This window comes from Herpailurus yagouaroundi, unplaced genomic scaffold (assembly GCF_014898765.1).
Source record: "Herpailurus yagouaroundi ecotype Mexico unplaced genomic scaffold, PumYag 28, whole genome shotgun sequence".
Classification (NCBI taxonomy): domain Eukaryota; kingdom Metazoa; phylum Chordata; class Mammalia; order Carnivora; family Felidae; genus Herpailurus; species Herpailurus yagouaroundi.
In genome coordinates, this window is record NW_024412376.1 from 130,986,398 (window position 1) to 131,010,459 (window position 24,062).

The following is a 24,062-nucleotide window of genomic DNA, read 5'->3' on the forward strand; positions in this document are numbered from 1 at the left end:
CAAGCAAACTGATTTCTGGTGACTCTAGCTCCCTAGCTCAGAGGCCAAGCTGCTGCTAAGTAAAGAACTAAGAAGGCTAATAGATATTTCCACAAGGCAATAAAATATGGTAGCTAAGAACTGGTGGGGTTTGGATAAAGAAACCACTGTTTAAATCCTAGCTCTGTCAATGACACTGGCAATGTGGGAGTCTGAGCTTCTTGCCCTGTAAGATAGGATGGTAATAGTATCTGTATCTTGACTGTGTAGGCTGAATGACGCAATGCCTATGGAGCTCAGCTCAGTGGCTGTCACATATTAAACTCAATAAATGGTGGCTATTCTAATACTCATTTACATTATTGTAGTATCTGCAAAAATCTTAGTATAGCAAAGTCCTATCAGGGATCCACACAACTCTAAACCATGAAAATCATCTGTTTGGTAGGGTGACCAGGGGAGAGAACTTAAGCTTATATTAAAAAATTTGAAAAATATATTTTATTACTTTAAGTAAAATTGCTTCCTAAAAAGAGCTTAAAGGAAGAAAACTAAATGTGTCCAAATTCTATGACTACTAATAAAATACAAATATTACATATATACACATGGTGTATACTTCATGTCAGGTACCAACTTCTTTCTCCTGAAAGTAATGGTAGAACAGAACACTCTGTATTAGAAATTATATGTAAATGCTCTTCTAGTTTCAAATATACTGCCATTTTCCAAAATACTGTTACAGAATTTCATATTTCATCTGTTCTAATACAGCTAGAAGAGATAGGAAAGATATCTAAGGTTATATAAGGATGAAATCACAGGTAACTAACTTCTATACACAATTTTAATAAATCCTATCTTCTGTAAAATTACTTCATAATGTAATAACCTTAGTATAACATGTATCAATAGTCGTATCCCCAAAAGACATTTACGTCATTCAGTACATTCAAGGTAGAGGACAAAATTAAATAGTTAAGTTATTTCTCTTACTGTAATACCATCTGCCCTCTCATTTGTTCATTAACTTGGTAAACATAGTAGTTAAAAGGACATATTTAAAAAAAATTTTTTTTTAATGTTTTTATTTATTTTTGGGACAGAGAGAGACAGAGCATGAACGGGGGAGGGGCAGAGACAGAGGGAGACACAGAATCGGAAACAGGCTCCAGGCTCTGAGCCATCAGCCCAGAGCCTGACGCAGGGCTCGAACTCACGGACCACGAGATCGTGACCTGGATGAAGTCGGACGCTTAACCGACTGCGCCACCCAGGCGCCCCAAAAGGACATATTTTAAAGCATGACAACCATTTACTGCCTGTGTGATTCAACTAAATTACTTAACTAAAGCTCAAATTTTCAATTATGAAATCTAGCAATTAATATTATTAATACTGCTGCTAATACCAAATACCTATCATTTTGCACCAAATGCATTTTAATTATAAAATTAAGACAGCTCCTACCCTTAATTTTAATTTGGATGTGTATATAAATTGTCTAGTTCCAAATATTTATAAAAATTTTAACAAAAACTAAACAGCGCCTGTCCAGCTAATATGCTATTTGACTTTATTTAATAACTCCTATAAATCTAAATTTATCCAGCTAACAATAAATTGATAAGGTGATTTTGAGAATATCTTGGGGTTGAACTAGAGAGAATCTTAAGTATGGGGCCTTTCAGTGTAAGAAAAATACTCATGGGGCATCTGGGGGGCTGAGTCAGTTAAGCATCCAACTCTTGATTTCAGCTCAGGTTATGATCTCAGTTTGGTTCGTGAGATGGGGCCCCATGTGAGGCTCTGCCCCAACAATAAGGATCCTGCTCAGGATTTTCTCCCTCCCTTTCTCTCTGTCCCTTCCCTGCTCATGTGTGCTTGCTCTCTCAAAATAAACTTAAAAAAAAATATGCGTGAAAACAAAATAGTTAAGATTCACTAAGTACATACTATTGTGTCATACACTCTTCTGAATATTCTAAGCATAGTTTCTGATATAATCTTCCCAACAACCTATGGAGGTAAATAATAGTATAATCCTGATTTTACTAAAGAGTAAACAGAGATTAAGTAACAATCTACCTTGCCAGTGAGTGGCGGAACAGAAGTTTGAAACCAGACAATATGGCTTCAGAATCCAAGCTCTTATCCACCTACTACTTCCTTTTCAAAGAAAAGCTAATAGGTTATTTTTGTTTATTTTTGAGGGGGCGGGGGTGGGGAATGAGTGGGGAAGGGGCAGAGAGAGAAAGAGAATCCCAAGCAGGTTTTGAGTCGCTAGCACAGAGCCTGATGTGGGGCTCGAACTCACAAACCGTGGGATCATGACCTGAACCGAAATCAAGAGTAGGACACTTAACCGACTGAGTTACCCAGGTGCCCCTGCTAATAGGTTATTTAAACCCAAAAACCCTGAAAGCAACAAGCAAGTTTTATAATTTTCACTCTGTTGTCAACATATACAGTTACTAAGAAAAAAGATACACCAATTTTAATTTATGAAAATTCATTATATTTTTTTTCCAGCAATTACTTATCAGATTGTGTCTTTAGAACTTTTATAAAAGCATCTCTTGGAACTTCAATGTTGCCAACTTTCCTCAGTTTTTTCTTTCCTTCTGCTTGTCTCTTCAAAAGTTTCATTTTTCGGGTAATATCACCACCATACTGAAAAATATTTTTAAAAATTTGAAGTCCAACAAATTACTCCATAGAAAATTAATCATACAATTACATACAGACATCAACACAACTACAATAACCTTACAATTATTACCCATGAGATACACATCTGCAGTTACCTTTCTAATCCTTTCATAGATCTTAATTTAACACCTTCTCAAAGAATGATAAAGGCTTTATTTATATTTTGGATGAGATGAAACTCACCATTGAAATCTAGTACTATGTTATGCATGTCAAAGAAGAATTATCAATCCTCTTACTGATTCAAATCTTGAAATTTTGCATCATTTATCTATAGTCCAATAAACTCACATAGGCACAAATGTGCCAGTCCCTATGCTAAGGATTTAGAAAAGGCATTTACTGGTTAATTCTCATAACTGAGTTAAGAAAACGTTTTAACAGAAAAGACACCTCAACAAAGCAATGTAAGAGAGGTGGATTTCAAACTGCCATACTCTTCCCAGTCATTTTGTCTTCAAAATCTCTCCTTGGAAATTATGTCAATAATGTTATCCTGCTCTTAACTGTTACAAAATACTATCTTACACAGTACTTAATATAAGGAAATTTTTATAAATAAGATGGAATAAGAATGTTATCAAAATGAATATGTTAGCCAACCTGAGATTTACCTATTTAAAAAGAAAACTAGGGGACCCTGTGTGGCTTAGTCGGTTAAGCGTCCAACTTCGGCTCAGGTCATGATCTCATGGTTGGTGGGTTTGAGCCCCACGTCCAGCTCTGGGCTGAAAGCTCAGAGCCTGGAGCCTGCTTCAAATTTTGTCTCCTTCTCTCTCTGCCCCTCCCCTGCTCACACTCTTTCTCTCAAAAATAAATAAACATTAAAAAAAAAAAAAAAAAAACAAAAACCTAGAGATGAAATAAAAAGTTATTATAAAAACAATGGAAACCAATATATTTATACTGCTTTTGACTTTAAACCCATAAAATAGATCTATTATTCAAAGTAGAATACAGGTAGATACGTACACATTTTGCCAAAACATTTTTCCTATAGGCTTTCACACTGTAAAAGAGGAAATTTTATATAAGAATTACATAATTTCATTACACTCTTTAAAAGTACTTTATTTTCAAAAACAATCTCTCCTTTACTAAAGATTTAAATGATCATGTTATACATAACTAAAATTAGCTCAAATGCTCTTGTATCTATTTGGGTGTATTTGACATAAAATAGAAAATGAATTCAGCATGAACATCAACATAAATTTTATTAAGAATAAAAAAAGGTCAAGGCTTGTGTGTAGTCTTGATTAGGCCAAATTCAAGCCTTAATTATATGACCTTAATTATAAGAATTATACAAAGTAATTTCTGGCTCAACCTAAAACTACTACTAAGCACTACTACCAAAAAATTTAAAAATGGTTATCATCGCATCACTAACTCTACAAAATGTGGGTTAAGAGTGACTAGGAATATAAAGAATATATTATTTTTATAAAACTCTTTTCTGGGAAAACTAAATAATTTTAATATATCCACTCAAGCAGTTATAAACTAATCTTTCTATAGTGCTTCTAAAAGGATAAGAATTAAGAAATTTCTATAGCATTTGGTGGAAGACAGGAAATTTGAAAAAAGCTCCATTTATATATATTCATAGGATATAAAAATCTATTTTTTTCCTTTAAGGTATTCTACTTCAACACACTTACGTTAGAATTATTTGATATTTTAAATTGCACTTTCCAGGATGTTCCCTGGTTATCAATTCCTGACCAATCTCCGGGTATTCATGAAACTCAAAACAATTAACTAAAGCAAAATTACGTTAGGAAAGAAAAATTCGTTACAAATACAAATAAAATTTATCCAAAGACTATATAAAAATGGTGGTTGTCACTTCACCACTACTGACACATGCAAGTTTGGGTTTAAACTACAACTGAATAGCAATTTCCAGCTAAGGAAAGACTTCTGATTTCCCAGAAGTCAAGGAAAGAAATATGCTACCAGATAGTTCTTGCACTTACTGTTACTAGTAGAACAGCTTATTCCATGTCCCAATTTATAGATCACATATCATAAAAAAGATCAGTTTCCTACATAAATTAGCCTATTTTCCATGTCTACTGAATCACATAATCAATCTACAATGCAAAGCTTAATACATTAGCATTCTTCTCTCATCTTTCTGATTTATAATTCTGCTAACTCTGAGGAAGTAATATTAAATGCTTTAAGTAAAAATCATAATTTAATTTTGTCTTTTGGAAGAATATCTCCAACAATTCTTTTTTTTCAAAACTTCTTCAAAAGTTTCAGTTGCTAGTAGTTTATACACTATTCCTAACTCAGGAAATTCAGCAGTCATTCAGTAAAATGAGTGGAAATAAAGCAATTCCTCAAACCAATGTCCATTATGTTAATAATTATACATAATATAGCTTAAAATGTTAAATTTAAGTAAATCATTATAACAGTCATCACTTAATTAAACGGAATTAAAAACCAGTTTAGTATTTCCCCGAGTAGGAATAAAGCTTAGGCCAATGAGAAGTTAAATTTTTCAGTATTATTTCATTCTTAAGTCATATCATTTCTAACCATTTATCATTTCTAAAACAGGGAACAAAAATGAATTTCAACTCACGTTTCTCTTGCAATGATTTTACTTCCAATAGCAGCTTGAATTGCTATCTCAAACAGTTGCCTAGGAAGAGAATCCTTCAGACGTTCACATATGGCTTTGCCAACAGAGTGTGCTTTGTCTCTGAGAGAGAAAATGCAACTATTTACACATCCTAAATACAAACATTTAAAGTAGCTTTCTAGGGGTGCCTGGGTGGCTCAGTAGGTTAAGGGTCCAGTGTCAGCTCAAGTCATGATCTCATGGTTCATGGGTTCAAGCTCTGAGCCCTGCATCGGGTTTTGCGCGGACAGTGTGGATCCTGCTTCAGATTCTTTGTCTCCCTCTCTCTCTGTCCCTCCCCTGCTTGTGCAAGCTCTCTGCCCCTCCCCAGCTCATGCTCGCTCTCTCAAAACTAAAAATAATAACAAAGTAGCTTTCTAGCCTATATGTATAATAAACATAAAGGTGATTTCTTTCTTTTTTTTTTGGATTAATCCATTTCTTGTTTTAAGTAGACGCCACGCCCAGTGTGGAGACCAATACGGGGCTTGAACTCACAACCTGAGCTGAGGAGATCAAGAGTTAAGAGACTGACCTTGGGGCACCTGGGTGTCTCAGTCGGTTGAGCTTCCAACTTTGACTCAGGTCATGATCTTGCAGTTCACAAGTTTGAGCCCCACATTGGGCTCTGGGCTGACAGCTCAGAGCTTGGAGCCTGCTTCGAATTCTCTGTCTCCCTCTCTCTGTCCCTCCCCTGCTTGCACTCTCTCTCTCAAAAAAAAAAATAAATAAATAAAAATAAAAAAGACAGAGACTGAGCCACCCAGGTGCCCAATAAAGGTGATTTCTTCAGGAGGTTCAAATGGAACTCATCTGTCATAAACATCGCTTCTCTCTGAATGATAGGACTTCTCTGATTGCAAAAATAACATGACCTATTACAGAAAATCTAGAAAAACATACATAAAAACCATTACCCTCACCCATAGAAAACCAATGTTAAACATTTTAGAATCTCTGTGTTAAACATATATCCGTCCAGCTATTTTTCTGCATACATATTTGTTATTTTACAGTTTGGAACATAATGTATATATGTTTGGCTTTTTATTTAGTAGGCATTTTTGTCACTTAACAGTACTCCACAATATAGTTTTAGAATGGTTTAACATAACATGATTATTAAACAAGTGCTCCATTATTTTTATCAATCTATTTGTTCAATGTGTAAGGTATTTCATTTTTCATTATTAAAAATTTTTTATGAAGATAAAAACTTGTTCTCAATTTTAAACCTATCATCAAGTTTAAAAATCATTTATTTTGTCCTATTTTGGTAAGGAAAACATTTCTTTCCATGACACTATCCTTTTTTACTATAATTCTCTTCTTTCATATTTAATAGTTTGGGAAAAAGAAGCATGGAAAAAGAATGGAAGGAGAAACTAGTACAAGGAAATTTAATTAATTACTTTTAAGTTTTCAAAATGTCATTGTCAAATAAAAATGATCAATAATTTAAAAACATGTCAAAAGTGGTTACTTTCACATTCCATGAATGCTAATTTCTATTCAACTTACTTGTGAACAATAGTTACCAGCTCCTCTACAATATTTCCGTTCAGCAGAATATCCATTTTTACAAGTTCTGCAGTCTGGTAGCCTGCATCTTCATAATCAAAACTATGAAGGAAAAATATCCAAGTGGTAGATAAACGTTATACTTCCCAACAGATTATTTCTCTTTGCAAAACATCTTTTTTCTTCCCCTATCCTCCACCCAACTTTCTATCAAAATATTAAACATACATTTCACATAAACAAATCTAAATGACCAGAGTGAGAAACAAACTCCCTCATCTTTTCACATTTATGAAATGAGAGGCAAAAGCAAGGGGAACATGCTTTGTGGGGGAAAGGAAAATAAATTGGTAAGCCAGTCTAGGAAAATGGGACAATGAAGGCAAATGTCACATTCTTCCCAATGTTTCCTCCCAACAGCTGCTTGCTGGCTGTAGACAATAGTATATATTAATTCTCAGAATTTCACTAAGTTTGGGTTTCTGTTTAGTTTTCTGTTGCCAGTTAAATAAATGTTATGGCTTTGATAAAGAGTCATCATAAATAAGACTTTTGGACTTCATATATTGCTATTCAGTTTGAATCTGCTTTTTTAGGGATGAAATGAATTAATACATATAAAGCATTTGAACAGTACCTAATACAAAAAAAAACAACAAAAAAAAAAACAAAAAAAAAACAAGCTATTTAGAACAGAGCCTAGCTTAGCACATAGAAGCACATGGTTAGCATCAGCTGTTTACTATTAAACAATATGGTCAAAGCTTATCATGCCAATTAAAACAGAGTTAACTTACAAAACTGAGGTCTAATGAGAAAGAAAACTTTAATTATGCTTGCATGTCTTTTCAGTTATGGATAAGAACGTGGATAGTCCTAAACTGTCTTAACTGGAAAACGAACTCATGCCTAGAGTTGCAAATGTTTGGTTTCTAAAGCTTTTAGCCGGAAGGTGACAAGTTGATACTCATACTCTCTAAAACCAGATTATTATCAAGTTTTGCTAAATCCTTTTTCTTCAACAAACATTATTAAGCATTTATTATATACCATATAAGTACTATGCAGAACACAAACAGAGGTAAGAAGACCTAGACATAGTCCCTAGATATCACCTGTTTACAACTTTAAAAATGTTCTGTGCTCCAAAAATTTAGTTTCTTCACTCACTTTTTCAAAAGAAGCCATTATACAAATGTCTGTATTTCTGAGCCAGCCCAATGGAAATCTAACCTCTATTCAAAATATTCATTCAAGTGTACCACTGGAATGCAGGAAACACATTTAGAATTCCAAAAGGCTACTTGGGGTTTGAGGGCAAACAGGTCTATCAAAGTAAGTGTCAGAAGCAGCTTCAATATAGTCTTTATATAAGAAAGGAATTTCCTCTTCTGACCCAGCTGCAGAAGATTCTTGCCACTTGGTTTAAGAGAAATTGTTCCTAATCTCAATCCATGAGAAGCCGATAACCTAGGCTATGATGGATTTTTTTTTTAAGTAAGGAATTGACTGCATATAAAAAAGATACATTTTGAACATAAGAATTACCTCAATTCTGGAAGCTGGCATTATTTTATTTTTACATAGTTCAAAATTAAACATGTTCTCTCATTTAATCTGAAATTTAAGTTTCTAAACTAAAAGATTTTAAGATCACTTAATTCACACAGTGATGTATCCAAATGCAAACTACAATTAACAGGCTTTTGTTTAAAATGTTATTTATAACCACTTAGCTTAGTGATCTTTTAATTACAGTAATTGTTTAATAACATGCTGCCTCAATTCATTTTAGTTTAAATCCCATTGCCACTTATTTAAGTTCTTGTCTGAAAGAAGACAAAGAAGAAAAATATTGGGTGACAAAGCAGAAAAAATAATTTCTCAATACAAACGCACACAAAGAATACTCCTTTGTATCAAGGGTTATAATGACTTTTTCATTAAAAAGCTCCTTTCATAAAGCTAAATTTCCAGGTCACTGTAGCATGTTCTTTGAGTACTGTAATTTTTCTTTGAATGTGTTTTTTACAGATGTGAATATTCATTTTCCCTTCTACTCCCACAGCATATTCTGTATTTTCTTTGTATTCCAATATATTTATATTCCAGTAATTTATATATTTAAATAATTTATAATTTAAATAATTAAACTTAAATATATACAAATTAAATGTATATATATTTATAAAAATATATTTATATTCCAGTAATTTAAGATTTCAGGATACTCAGGGCATCTAGAGTTATCTACCCCAATATAAACTATTCCCAAAATGCTATGCATTGAGTTGTTACTTAGTATTAAATCTTCCTTCACTTCTAGAGGGCTGTTCCTCCATGTACTCCTGGGGATGAGACCATGGTTTTCACAATGTGGATCACTTATTCCAGGGAAGAACAAGTTATTAAAGTGTTCACAGATACAAGGGCACACCGACCACTTTTTACAGACTAAATATGTACTTCTGTTTTCCAAATGTAAAGAGGTGCTCTTGGGATTACATAACTACAAATACATATTACATGTGCCACTGAGATCACAGTAGCTTTTTTTGTTAATGTTTTATTTATTTTTGAGAGAGAGAAACTGAGTATGAGCAGGCGAGGGGCAGAGAGAGAATGAAACACAGAATCTGAAGCAGGCTCTAGGCTCCGAGCTGTCAGCAAAGAGCCCGACACGGGGCTCAAATTTACGAACCTCATGACCTGAGCCAAAGTTGGACGCTTAACTGAGCCACCCGGGCACTCCATCATAGTAGCTTCTTGAAATTACATATAATTCTAAGGGACTGGGGGAGTACACTCTTTTTATCAAGGGGATACTACAATATTTTTTTTTTTTCCTAAAAGCAGGGTAATAGCTTGATGAATCAAAGGAACTCATTCTTCCATAAGCAAATTATGAGTACTCCCTGACACTTACAAGGTTGCTCCAAGACTTTCTATCCTTAGAGTGGTTTCTCAACTATCCTCAAGAGAGCAGAGATTATTAAATAAATAGAGTATTAGAATACTCATGCTGGTCAATATTTCAAACGAATTGTCCAGGTATCTCAATTTCTCATTAAATTTTTACCTAGCATATCCAGAAGACAGGGATTTCAAAGAATCATAAAAATCCACCACAATTTCATTCAAAGGGAAAAGATATTTAAGCATAACTCTATTTTGATCAATAAATATCATATTCTTCTGAACTGCTCTTCGAGCCTAAAAAAGAAAAAAAATGTGTTTAATGATAACCTATTTAAATGGTTTAAAATGAATATAGAAAGAGGTTGATTACCAATTTAAAAATTTCCTTACAAATTCTAATAAAGAGTGGCAAAATGAAGGAATATTTCTTTAATGGTCTACTAGAATTCTGAAAACAATACTTATAATACAGAGGACTATTTTGTATATAACATATTTATTACTAAAGCTTTTAATCCTTTGTCTTTATCTAAGAATTTTATCTTTTTAAAATTACATAGTATGCAAAAATAAACCAAATGTAATTATAGATAAAGTAAAAGTTTTAATTTCTTGGTTTACAAATAAAAAAACTTAGGCCCAAAGAAATTAAGTGACTGACCAAAGTTTTCTAGTTTGTGAATACAGAATTAAAGTGCAAGTCCACTAGTAATCATTTTAGAATTCTTTCCAAAAAAGGTCAGAGTGTTTCAATAGGTTTGTTTTGAGGACTGTGATTTGGGGATTAAGTCATTTATTACAATGTGGCAAAAACTTGAGTCAAAAGTCTCAAATATTATAGTTATCCTTCAAACTATCCTCAATTTCAAGTACTAAAAAGGCTAAATTATTCTTTCAGCTAGTCAGTATAAATAAGCATCAAGTTTCTTTCCTTTGCTAAACTATCAACTCAGTAAATTAAGACAGATGATCAAAATTGCAATTCTATTTTCTCTTACTTAAAATCACTGATTTTAAAAGTATAGATATCTATACACCTCTCTCTTTATATATACACATGTAGATAAGACCTTTGTGAAAATTTCTTATAAATTCAATGTGCTCTGCAGAAGGAAACCTTTCAAAACCTGAGCAGGAACCAGTTAGGGAGGACTAAATTTACTTTTATATTAAATTGTATTACATTTATACCTGGCAAAGCATCATTACTTTCCCAGTATATTCATCTGGTGTGATAATGGTACCCAAAACAACTGGCTCCAAATATTCTGTTACTTTTGATTTTTCAGGGAATTGTGCAGGATTGATGATTGTAATTTCCTTTTCTCTGTAATCCTAAAAGTAAGAAAACCACCAATAGCTAATCAAGATCTTAATAATTACATTTGAAAGTTTTCAATTTTTACAGTATATGCTAGCATTTATTTTGTTATTGCACTTGTTGAATAAAAACAAAATAATTCCTCAAGGTTAGACTATTACCTTAACATGCTTTATATTTTAAAACTATCGAATTATAACCACTTAGTAACAATTTTTCATAAGTAATATATTGTGTTCATCGACATTTACTAAACACATCTCATGTACCACTTAGAAATAGTATGATGTAAAGGTACATTTTAATCTGCCCATTATAAGGCATTAGCTTCCTAAGTTAATTTTGTTGGAAGATATTTACAGATGCCAATGTTAAAATTTGTTTAGAATGAATATATTGCCACTTAGATGGAATACAGTATTGTCTCTATCATTAACGTGAAATCTAAAATTTCCTACAGCCAGATAGCAATAAATGCTTCACTTTTCATAAGATAAACTACTTATGACCAAAATTATATTCTTCATTTTTGTGCTAGATTTTGAACAGTATTTAAATTACTAATTCTACTTTTTACTCTCAGTAACAGGCTAATATTGACAATATACAGATTTTTATCAGGTTAAGAAAAATACTGCATGGATTAGTTAAGTGGCTTCTTTATCATTAGTCATAAGGTAATTCAATTTTTAATGTCTACTAATCAAGAAATAGCTCACATAATAGCTACTCAGCTAATGGTGTACTAAAAAGTTTCTCTTGCATTCCGCATACACACACACACACACACACACACACACACACACACACGTATTTAGTTTTCCCATGTATGCTGGTTCACAACAGTACCTTTATCAATTTTGCTGATGAAAGAACAGCTTTATATGGAACAGTAGGGGTTGTCAAAATTACAGAAGCATTATATTCTTGTTCTAGTCGCTGGTTGAAAACTTCCATGTGCAAAAGTCCAAGAAATCCCAACCTGGGGGAGAAAAAGCCAAGCTCCAAATATCTGTCTCAGGGGTCTAGTTCCTTTGATGAACATAGTCTTACTTTGTGGAGGAAGGGTAGAATCAAAAGTCATTCAAGCAATTCACATCATAATTAAATGCTATTATTAAATAGGACTCAAAATTTCCATTGGGATTCTATTTAAAATTGCTACAAAACTTACCCACAGGACATGAATACAGGGTGAAATAGGCAGATGGTTGTTTTAGTTAGCTTTACACTAACAAGAACTTATCCTCAGTAATCAAATGTACAGGAGCAATAAACCACTTAAACTTCATTTTTCAATAAAAATCTGACACTACGGTGTAATAGAATCTTACCTCCAGCCAGCACCTAAGGCAAGGCTACTATCTCGATGAACCGTCACACTGGAATCATTTATAGTCAGTTTTTCTATAGCACTCTTCAGATTATTATATTCAGATTGGTCTATAGGGTACATTCCTGAGGAAACAATGATTTCTAGTTATCACGTGTGAAAATATGCCTAAAAGTTAAATATACAATGCTTCCAAGATCAAAATTAATCATTTACCTTTTAAATTACTTCCCTATATTTCACTGACCACAAGAACTGGCATGCTAAAAAAACTGAATGTTAAGTTACATTAGCTTTAAATATCTTTAAGTTTCAAAGCCTTATGAATTTACAACTGGATTCACACTCCAAGTGATTTTTTTATGTGTTTGCACAAATATAATTAAAATAAAGAAGAACCATGAAAATTAAACCTATTGTAAGAAAATATATTTCAAGAAACAAAAGTTAAAGACATTCCACAGCTACAAATGAAACTCCATTAGTAGATAAAAAAACAAGTAAAAATAAAAACTACACCAAATCCTTAATTCTTCAGGGCAGATAATCTATTAAAACCAAAGATATGATTGACTTTGCCTAAAAGTGGGCATAAACAAACTTCCTACTTCCCGGTGCAAGATCCTAAATGGAGAAAACCAAACGCTAGATACCCAGCATAGAGTAACTTAATGACGTTCAATCAGGTGTTTCTTTTTCAAACGTCTGTAATACCACACAGTAGTAAAAGGTTGTGAAGTTATACACAGGAGGGGTAACACTATCCCCACTATCCACTATCTACACTAGCACTGTACAATATATTTTTTTTAAGTTTATTTATTTTGAGGTGGGGAAGGGGCAGACAGAGAAGGAGACAGAATCCCAAGCAGGCTATATGCTCAGCATGAAGCCTGATAAGGGGCTTGATCTCATAAACAACGAAATCAGGACCTGAGTGGACATCAAGAGTCAGATGCTCAACCAACTGAGCCACCCAAGCACCCTCAGCACTGCACAGTATTAAAGAAAGTCCAACTAACAGGAAGGCACTCAGTAAATGTCCACTGATAATTAGTGATAAAAACATCCTAATTAGAAAAATATTCCAGGGGCTCATGGATGGTTCAGTTAGTTAAGCATCCCACTGTTGATTTTGGCTCAGGTCATGATCTCCCAGTTTGCGAGTCCAAGCCCCGTGTCAGACTCAGCACTGGCAGGCAAAGCCTCACTCTCTGACCCTCCCCTACTCATGTTCTCTCTCTCCCACTGCCACCAGCAAAAAGTAAATAAATACACTTAAAAAAAAAAAAAAGAGAGAAATATTCCAAATGTAATGACTTACTCTCTAGGAAAACAAGAAGGAGATTCATATTACTATGCTCTTTCATATATCCGGTAGCTTATTTCTTAAGTGCTTGTATTTTTTAAGTTCTAAAAGTTTAGGAAATGATTTCCTACATAAAGTTTCACTACACATATGAAATTAACTAATACACATGAATAGCACACAAAAAATCTAAAAGCAGCAGAGAATTCTAGTTTAGCTGTTATTTAAAATGAGTATTTCTAGTAATTTTTATTTCAGTTTACACAACAAATTGGCCCTCATCCTTTGAATTTGTGAGCTCCTCACCTGCAAATACCATTGGTTTCGCTGATTTAAACCCAGGCAAGGGCTCCACTGGTTGTTTATGTAAATACAATGTATCTCCTATTTGTGCTTCAGTGACATCTTTCATCCCAGCAATCAGATAGCCCACCTGTCCTGCATATCTAAATAAAATTATTATATGGAAATATTGACTGCTTTAGTGTTTCAAATGCAAACTCATAATTAGCTCTACCTTTCCAGGAAATTATTACACTTTCCAAACAAAACCTTGTCTAATTCAAAGTAAGTATTACATATCACAATTCTCAATGCTAAGGATTGTCAGCAAAAAAAAAACATACCATGCTTTACAATCCATTATCAAGGACCTCTGCAACACAACAAGTCTATGGTCTTCTTGACTCTGCCCACCTTTGCAAATTAAACAACAGCTTCTAAAATATAATGTAAACACAGTAAAACTAAGTGCAAAAACACCAAATGCTTCCTATAGTGTAAAACACTATTTTATTAGTGAATTGTATCACAAATGTACGTAAAAAAAAAAAAGATTTTTAACCAAGCAGAAAAATGTGAACTCTTAAATAAATCTGACGTCAATTTGACGTTCCTCTTATAGGAAAAGAGCAGATCCCAAAATTTCAGTTTTTACCTTAGTTCTAGTTCTTTTTTTTTTTTTTTTAAGAAAATTTCCTACATGATAACAAACTAATTTACATTTAGGATAAAGTACCAAAATCTTTAGTGAAGATACAATAATAGTCAATGTTATGATCTATATGATGTAACTGAGACCCCAATTTGAGTAAAATTAAAATAGATTTTATGACTAGGGGGTTCTGGGTGGCTCAGTCAGCTGAGTGTCCGACTTTGGCTCAGGTCATTATCTCATGGCTCGGGGGTTCGAGTTCTGCGTCTGGCTCTGAGTCTGACAACTCAGAACCTGAAGCCTGCTCCCAATTCTGTCTCCCTCACTCTCTGCCCTTCCCCCGCTCATGTCCTGTCTCGCGCTCTCTCTCTCAAAAATAAATAAACATTAAAAAGAAACTTAAGGGGCGCCTGGGTGGCTCAGTAGGTTAAGCATCCAACTTCAGCTCAGGTCATGATCTCACAGCTCGTGAGTTCGAGCCCCGCGTCGGGCTCTGTGCTCACAGCTCGGAGCCTGGAGCCTGCTTTGGATTCTGTGTCTCCCTCTCTCTCTCTACCCCTCTTCCGCTCATGCTCTGGCTCTATCTCAAAAATAAATAAACATTAAAAAAAAAAAGAAACTTGAATAAAAATAAAATAGATTTTATGACTCAATTAAAAAATGTAACGAGCAAAATAGTGCTAGTTTTAGACATACAAGATTAAACGATCAAGTGTGACTATATACCCACTTAATTTACTACCTTAATTTTTACAGATGAGGAAACAAAGACCTTAGAATGCTCCAAGTATGTACCAGGTGATTTATCCCATCAGTACCCAGAATACTGATGGAGTAGGCAGGCAAATATTTGTAAGTGAACTCAGAATTCAGTTTTTCGCTAAACCTCACATGCCATGGATCCCAATCAAAGTTTTACCATGAATTCCATACTAAAGAAAAGAATTACCAAATTTTCTTCACTACTTTTATGTTGAAAAATCTAATTATAAAAAATTAAGTATCAAAACTGATACCCAGTATAATGTGGATATATATGGGTGACAGAACCATCTCTTTCACTGTCTCATCAAATATATCAATATAGGACCCAATGTGCACTAGGATCATAAAATTTGTCACAACTAGTCAAAAGGAATAAAAATACATCAAATTTATACTGTCCTTCCCACATGAAATTCCTTTTGCAAAAGCATTTAATATTTAATTGCATTTAATGGTAAGTTTTTTGTGTTTTTTTTTTTTTTTGTCTGAGTTACGAAATTGGGACTAAGGATACTAATCTAAGAAAGGCAGAGATAGAAACACATACAAATGTATTTTAGTTACTATTGTAGATTACTTACAGTTTATGTGCTGGCTGCTCATTAGGATTCAGAACTCCTACTTCATTAACTTCATGTATCTTTTTAGTATGTGCAGATACAATTTTATCTCCTTTGGAAACCACTCCATCAAATAACGCTACATTGGCTATCACGCCCCTATACTGGTCAAAGGTGGAGTCAAATACCAAAGCTCTCAGGGGGTTTTTGCGATGTACTTTGGGACTATTAAAAATAAGGAAAAACACACACACATAACAAATTTAAAATCTTAATAAAATGTCTATTTTCAACTCAAATATTATGCTTAATTTATTCTTATACCTGAGAAAAGCTGATAACTGTCAAGACAAAAACATCTTCCCATAAAGTACAATGCCTATTTTTAAATCAGTTTTAATTCAACCTTAAGTTTTAAATGAATGACTGTTTTAAAATGATTTATGAGGGGATGCCTGGTGGGCTCAGTTGATTAAGTGCCTGACCCTTGAGTTCAGCTCAGGTCATGATATCACAGTTAGTGGGGCTCATGGGATTGAGCCCTGAGTTAGGCTCACAGCATGAAACATGCTTGGGATTCTCTATCCTTCTTTTTCTGCCCTTCCCCAGCTGGCATGCACCCTCTAATTTTTTATTTCTAAAAAAATAGGGGCACCTAAGTGGTTTAGTCAGTTAAGCGTCCAACTTTGGCGCAGGTCAAGATCTCACAGCTCAGGAGTTCGAGCCCCAGGTCGGGCTCTGTGCTGAAAGCTCAGAGCCTGGGGCCTGCTTTGCATTCTGTGTCTCCCTCTCTCTCTGTTCCTCCCGTTTGTGCTGTCTCAAAAATAAGTAAACATTAAAAAAATGGTAATAAAATTAAATAAATAACAAATAAATAAATAACTTATCCTCTCCAACCACAAGAATGGGCTAATCTAAAATAACACATGGGTGGCACCTGGGGGCACCTGGGTGGCTCAGTCAGTTAAGCGTCCGACTTCGGCTCAGGTCATGATCTCGCGGTCCGGAGTTCGAGCCCTGCATCGGCCTCTGTGCTGACCACTCAGAGCCTGGAGCCTGTTTCAGATTCTGTGTCTCCCTCTCTCTCTGACCCTCCCCCGTTCATGCTCTGTCTCTCTCTGTCTCAAAAATAAACGTTAAAAAAAAAAAAATTTCAAAGAACACATCAGACTGACAGTCTTTATACCATTAAAGACAAACAAACTATAGAAAAATAGCAAAATACTTACGGAGGTATTCTTTCAATGACTGCCTGAAGAACTCTTTCAACATTTGTTCCAAGTTTAGCAGAAATCTAAATTTAAAAAAATAAGCATTTAAAGACTATTTTTCTACCTGGTGACTGAGTTTTATGATCAGAAAAAAGAAAGAATTCTAACAGTTATCAATTTAAAGAAAGTAGTAAAAGGAAGCACAAGACTTATACTATACGTCAAGTGTCCTTCCATTACAGTTGGGTGACTCTATAGTTCTTTAATTAAATTACAAAAGCATTCTGATTATGGTATTGGAAGAACAGTGGTGTAAGAGTTTTAAAATATCTGAGTAGTTATGACTCTGTATGGAATGCATGACTTTGACCAATACGTATTTCTTTGAGCTGCAAGTTCCTCATCTAATAAATGATTATTTATATTTTTCCTAAATCTCAAGATTGTCATGTGAAGAGAATAAACAATATATGTGGATGATAAGTATGGCATTCCACCTAAAACACCACAATTTGTTAAACGAATATCCATGACAACACCTGTCTTATTCAATTATTTACTATGCTTACTTCTTTCTTTACTTATTAAATGACTGTCTCCCCAAGGAGAATGTAAATACAATGAGACATTTTTCTCAGAGAGATGCTATGATGCAGAGTAACTTAGGGAGGCCTCTCTGATAAACTGAGACAGGGGTCTTGTCTATTCAGCTCACTGCTGTGCTCCTAGCTGACACCTACCAAATAAGTACCTGAATAAATTTTGTAAAGATGCATTAAAATCAGAATAGTTGATTACACTTTAATAAAACATAACCCAAGTTATGAAACCATAATTCCAGGACTGCTTTATGAGGTCCCTCTTTATAATAAAAAACATTAAATTCTGTGTATGTGTATCTGTCTCTAAGGGAAAAAAAAAATACTGCTTTTCAGTTATTACATTGTTGTATGTAATCAACCACTGTGTTAAGGTTAAATAGATAAAAAACAGTTATCACCTGAAATATGCCTTTTCAAAAATCAAACAAGACTGAAAGTGGAAGCTAAACATTTCATTGTTGCACTAACATAGTTACTACACAAGCACTAGCACAGCAGTTTGGTTGTGGCTATTCAACACTTAAATCATCATTTGAAAATGAAAATTCAAATTGAAACTAGTATCAACTTGGGGCACCTGGGTGGCTCAGTCGGCTAAGCATACAACTTCTGATTTCGGTTCAGGTCGTGATCTCGCTGTTGGGGAGACAGAGCCCCAGGTTGGGCTCCACAGAGCATGAAGCTTGCTTGAGATTCTCTGTCTCTCTCTGCCTCTCCCCGACTTGTAACACATACAAATGTCTTAAAATTGGTTTGAACCTGCTCATCAAAGGAAGTATTTCCATAGGGACAAAATGGCTAACAAGAAATACTACTGCAATCAATTGCAGAAGGCCTACATTTTAGTCCTGGCACATTAGCTCTCTAGATCTTACTCTTAAGAATGGGATAAAATCTTTGACCCTTAGTTCTTTCAACTGTATCTCAAGTGGGACGCCTGGGTGGCTCAGTCAGTTAAGCATCTGACTTTGGCTCAGGTCATGATCTCACAGCTTGTGAGTTAGAGCCCCACACTGGGCACTGTGCTGTCAGCTCAGAGCTGAAGCCTGCTTCAGATTCTGTCTCCCTCTCTCTCTCTGCCCCTCCCCCCAAAAAAATTAACATTAAAAAAACATTCTTACAACTGTATCACAAGAAAATTCCTATCTGTCATAACCACGTAACAAGGATTTCTGGGAGGATCAAATGAAATATGAAGAACTTTGTAAAACTATGAAAACTTTATATAATGATGGACTCTCAAATACTATGAAATTTCACTAGGCCAATACCTGAGATTTTTAAAAGTATAACTATGTCTTCACAAAAAAAAAGGGGGGGGGTATCTTACCTTAATACATTCATCACTTGGAATATCAAACACTTTTTCAATTTGTTTTTCAACCCTTTCAGGATCAGCATTCTTCAGATCGATCTTTAAAAAAAAAAATCATTATGCCTTACTTAATGCAGTAAAAACAAAATGTATTACATATTAATAGTATTTGGAAATATTTAAAAGCATACTTATAAGCTAATTGATCCCTCTATTTTTCTTTTCAAAAGGGTTAAAATAAACTAGATACAGGCAATACAATTTTAACAAGTATAGCCATTGAAAAACAAAGGGCAGATAGCAGGGCGTGCAAAAAATTTAGGTAGCTGGCAACTCAAGGCAGGAGAAGTGTTCAGTAACAATTTGTCAACCAAACTGTAAACTGACTTTATAAGTTAGATATAACTTATGGCAACAAACTGTCTTACCTGTAAGGCAACTTTGCCTCTTTTAAATTTAACTCCAATATCAAAAAATTCAACTAAATGCAATGCAGATTTTTAAATTAAGATTCTTTATTAGTTTTAAAACATAAAAAGTTAAGGTTTAATAACAGTGCTCAGTTTAGCACTTGTTATGTTTCATGTATTACATTATTTCCCCGAAGATTATAAGTGCCTTTTCTTTTCCTATCCATGCTTTATTTTTTTTATATTTATTTTTGACAGAGACAGCATGAGTCAAGGAGAGTCAAAAAGAGGGGTAAACACAGAATCCAAAGAAGGCTCTAGGCTCTGAGCTGTCAGCACAGAGCCCACCAGAGGGCTCAAACTCACAAACCATGAGATCATGACCTGAGTGGAAGTGGGAAACTTAACTTACTGAGCCACCCAGGCATCCTTCCTATCTATGCTTTAGTGTAACAGACATATTTTGGCTGCCCTGCCTGTATTCCTTTCCTGCAGAAATAGCCCTCAATCCCTCCATGTAATTCAGGAAGACTGTCTTCTAAACTACATGTAAGGATACAGGAATTTGAGCTGCAATTCTATTCTGTGCAAATTCAAAGAAGTAAATCCTACCAATATATTTAATATAGAGTTGAAGATCCCTCATATAAAAATAGTATACCAAATAATCAAACACTAAATTTACTTTTAGAAGGTAAAATAGTAAACAGCATTGTTGTCTCATTGGAATTACCTTGTTTATAACTGGAATTACCGATAGCTGTGCTTCAAAGGCAAGAAAGAAGTTTGCTACAGTTTGGGCTTGAATACCCTAGAAATAATAAGACACAAGATACTGATATGACCATCTACCAACTATCATAAAACTTGTAATATAATACCATCCCACACATTTTCCCCAAAAGCAGAGGTATAAACTACGGTATCTATACTTCCATGCATCTGGATGATTCCTTGTGAAAATTCCTTTCATTTCAGGAAACGTTTATTGGAGGACACTGTTAGGACTAGGGACAAAAACGTGAAACATGAACCCTAAAAGCTTACCAAAGAACACATTCATGCAGTGCAGTTTATAAAACCCAGTACTATACATATAAGGTAGGCCTTGACCTTCCCTGAAAAGATCAAGAATGGTCTAACACAACAAAGACCTTTGGGTTTAGAATGAAAAGTTTATGAGAAGCTGAAATACATCAAAAGCTTACTTTAAATAGTATATCACAACTCTTACATCATCACTCAATATGTTTTTATGTTTATCTTTATACCACAAAAGAACTTAGTAATGTTATTGGCATGTTTCTTTAAACCTAACATTTCCCAAATTATTACCTTAAAATTATCCAAAATGACTTCTAAAATAAATTCATTTTCAAGGTCTGCTAAAAATTAGCATTAAAACCCCAAATTAAGAACTACTACAAACTGAGTTTTTGGAAGGATAAATCTCTTAACAGTTCTGATCAGCATAGAATGTTTAAAATATGGACTAGTCCATTCCAGACTGCTTTAGTGCAATAAAACTTCAAATTAACAGGACCAAAGCATATGATTTTGGTTAACTAATACAATAAATCTTATTTTCAAGCGTAAAAATTCTATTTCCAAAATATATTTTAAGGAAAATCTCTTGAACAACCAAGGAGCATGTCACACCACATAAAATTAAAAGTACCTACCTCATTTGCATCAACCACAAGTAAAACACCCTGGCATGCAGAGAGGGACCTGGATACTTCATAACTAAAATCCACATGGCCCTGAGGAACAAAAATCATTGATACTTCTGAAGTTAGCCATAATTATTTTTTTATGCCAAACCTACTGACTCCTCTTGATAGAAAGTTAATAGGTTTCTTTTTTTAGTGGATGCTTGTGAAACAAGTTACTCAAACATAAGAATACTGAGGAAACAAAAAGCAAAGTTAAATGTTTATTTAATGTTCAGTTCAAAAACTGAACAAGGATTTGTTTGCACTCTTAATACAAGGCTGACTTTAGTAATAAAGACAAAATTAATTCTCAACTTACCGGTGTATCAATGAGATTTAAAAGGTACTGCTTCCCTTCCCAATTATAGAAAAGAGATGCTGTCTGTGCTTTAACAGTGATTCCTCTTTCTCGCTCCACTTGCAATTTGTCAAGAACCTGCTTATTATTTTTTGTTTTATCAATTGTGCCTATAAATAGAAATAGTTATTGGTACTTCTAAGAGCTTTTAAAAAGACACAATACTGGATACAAAATTAAACCAGTTGGGGCACTTGGGTGGCTTAGTCAGTTAAATATCCAACTCTTCATTTCAGCTCAGGTCATGATCTCACAGTTTGTGAATCCCCACTTGGGATTCTCTCTCTCCCTCTCTCTGCCCCTCCCCTGCTCAAGCTCTTTCTTTCTTTCAAAACAAATAAATAAACACTAAAAGTTTTTTTAATAAAAATTAAATTAAAATAAAACTTCAAAAAGCATGGTAAAAATAATGATTAATCACTCATGGCCATTTATAAAATGAAAATACCTGTTAGTTCCAGAAGCCTGTCAGCTAAAGTACTTTTTCCATGATCCACATGTGCAATGATACTGAAATTTCTAATATTTTCAACAGAGAATCTAGACATGTCAATTTTTTCCTAGAAAGAAGAGAGAAATGAAACATTTATGAGTATACATTTTGCATGATAGGAAACAAATATACTAATTCAAAAATGTTCCTTTTGTCTTCTTTGAACAATTTCATTTATAACATTTATATTATTCCTCTGACAATAAAGAGATATACAGCTAAACTCTTATTACAAACAATTGATTAAAATAGCACTCATCAAATACATGAGTTTCATTGTTAAGGTGATAACTTAGCTAATTAAGAGTCCCTTATAAATATTCCCACCACTGAGAAAATGACTTTCATGAATGAAGAATCCAAGACACCTAGAGCTCCTGAAAAAGCTTAGAGCAAGCACCTTGTCTAACAAAACCTCTTGAGGCCAAAAACAAAAACATACAAACAAAAGCTACAGAAATGTTTTAAGGAGAAAAAAAAGGAAATTCTTTGCCCCCATAATACATTTAACCAGCAATCATATCTAGTTAAAAACCTGTGCTCCTAATATTATCTTCAAAATTTTTATTTAAATAAATTTTTGTTGTTGTTGTTTGGCAACTTATTTGGACAGAGAAAAAAGTTTTAACATCCGCAAAAAAATCTCAAAAAACAAACAATAAAAACTCTTATCATACTTAAAATTTAAAAACATTTTAGAATGTGACTCCTGAGTTTTAGTTGCATACATCATCTTTAATGCTTTAGGAAGACTCACTGCAACCTGCTAAAAGTGGGTATACAAGTAGAGTATGTCTGGTTTTTTGTACCCTAAATACTTTATTTTTCCAATCAAATCTGTATTTCATAACCAGCATTAAAAATAGGAAAATTACATTGAAATCCACAATACTCGTGACCTTTATAAATGTTCTAATACAAAGCAGACAACGAAGGTGCAACTTACATGTGAAAGAAATTCTAAGAAAAAAACTAAACCTAATTTTTTTGCCCAGTGGATTCCTCCTCCCCCTCATCTTTCCACTGGCATTCAAATAAAAAGATACACAGGGCAATACCACTTTTAAGAACTTGAAATTGCAACATAAATTCATTTTACATTCCCCACGCATTTTAGAAAAGGGCAATTAATCATATTTAAGTCTTATTTTTTCCAATTACTCATAACTTGCATCCAGTTACTCTACTTCTCTGCCTACACTGTATCTCTTCATAGTTATCAAACAGTGCCTTCTCCACCACAAGAACAAAGGCTCAGAAAACAAGTTTGTTTGGGGTCACATAAAATAAACAATAGTTACCCACATTACAAACTAGGAAAGTCAGAACGTGACTTGTCCAAGGTCACACTGGGGAGTGGTGGAGGATTCAGAACCCAGAGCGCACCTGGAGCTCTCAGCTTTGCCGCCTTTAAAGAATCGCAACCTGCGTCCACAGGTAGTTTAGGAAGCCCTTCACGCTTCCAAATCCGCCAGGAGCGCCCTCCCAAGTTTTAAAACAGAGTTAATTAGAGTCGAATGGCGGTCACCTTGCGCTCAGCCGAGGTGTAGAGCCTGTCCCAAGCCCTGAACTCGGCAGGGGCCCCACGGGTCGGCGTGGGAAGAGGCTCCAGGCGCCCCCGCTGTGCGGTCCCTGCGGCCCACACTGCCAGCGCGCGGCCGTGCGACCAGCCCCGACCCACAAGAGTCCACATCCCTTCGCGCGACGGAGGCGTCAGGTCTGCACCTCGAGACAGTTCTGCGCCATCGCCGGTAGCGCGATTTCCTACAAGATGCCCCCGGCTAAGATCCGGCAAAAAAGACCTAAACCGTTTCACGCCGGCGGAGAAGAAAAGCTGCCGGGGACAACTCCGCCCAACTAGTGACTCCGGTGCGACACAGGGGACGCAGCGCCGCCGTTCGGCGCTTGCACGTCGCCCGACGTCGTGACGCCGGCGTGCCTCCGCGCGGGGCTGTAAGGGAGTC

At 34.7% G+C, this 24,062-nt stretch overlaps 1 protein-coding gene across 4 annotated transcripts; it reads right to left on the bottom strand.

Annotated features, from left to right (window-relative positions):
• Nucleotides 1-2,461: 2,461 nt before the first annotated feature.
• GUF1 (GTP binding elongation factor GUF1) lies at nt 2,462-23,997 on the bottom strand. Of its 4 annotated transcripts, none has more exons than XM_040484660.1 (17): nt 23,627-23,997; nt 22,054-22,165; nt 21,567-21,715; nt 21,215-21,295; nt 20,266-20,343; nt 19,138-19,221; nt 17,224-17,288; nt 16,016-16,219; nt 14,042-14,181; nt 12,428-12,551; nt 11,943-12,075; nt 10,964-11,107; nt 9,933-10,066; nt 6,854-6,955; nt 5,294-5,413; nt 3,664-3,700; nt 2,462-2,652 (listed from the first exon to the last, which is right to left on the bottom strand). In XM_040484660.1, the coding sequence occupies exons 1-17, from the start codon at nt 23,789-23,791 to the stop codon at nt 2,515-2,517; spliced, it is 2,010 nt and encodes a 669-aa protein (XP_040340594.1). In that variant the 5' UTR covers nt 23,792-23,997; the 3' UTR covers nt 2,462-2,514. The 4 variants fall into 4 exon arrangements, with proteins under 4 accessions (XP_040340594.1, XP_040340574.1, XP_040340583.1 ...); XM_040484640.1 differs by lacking the exon at nt 23,627-23,997 and adding an exon at nt 23,485-23,610; XM_040484649.1 differs by lacking the exon at nt 23,627-23,997 and adding an exon at nt 23,404-23,468.
• Nucleotides 23,998-24,062: the final 65 nt, after the last annotated feature.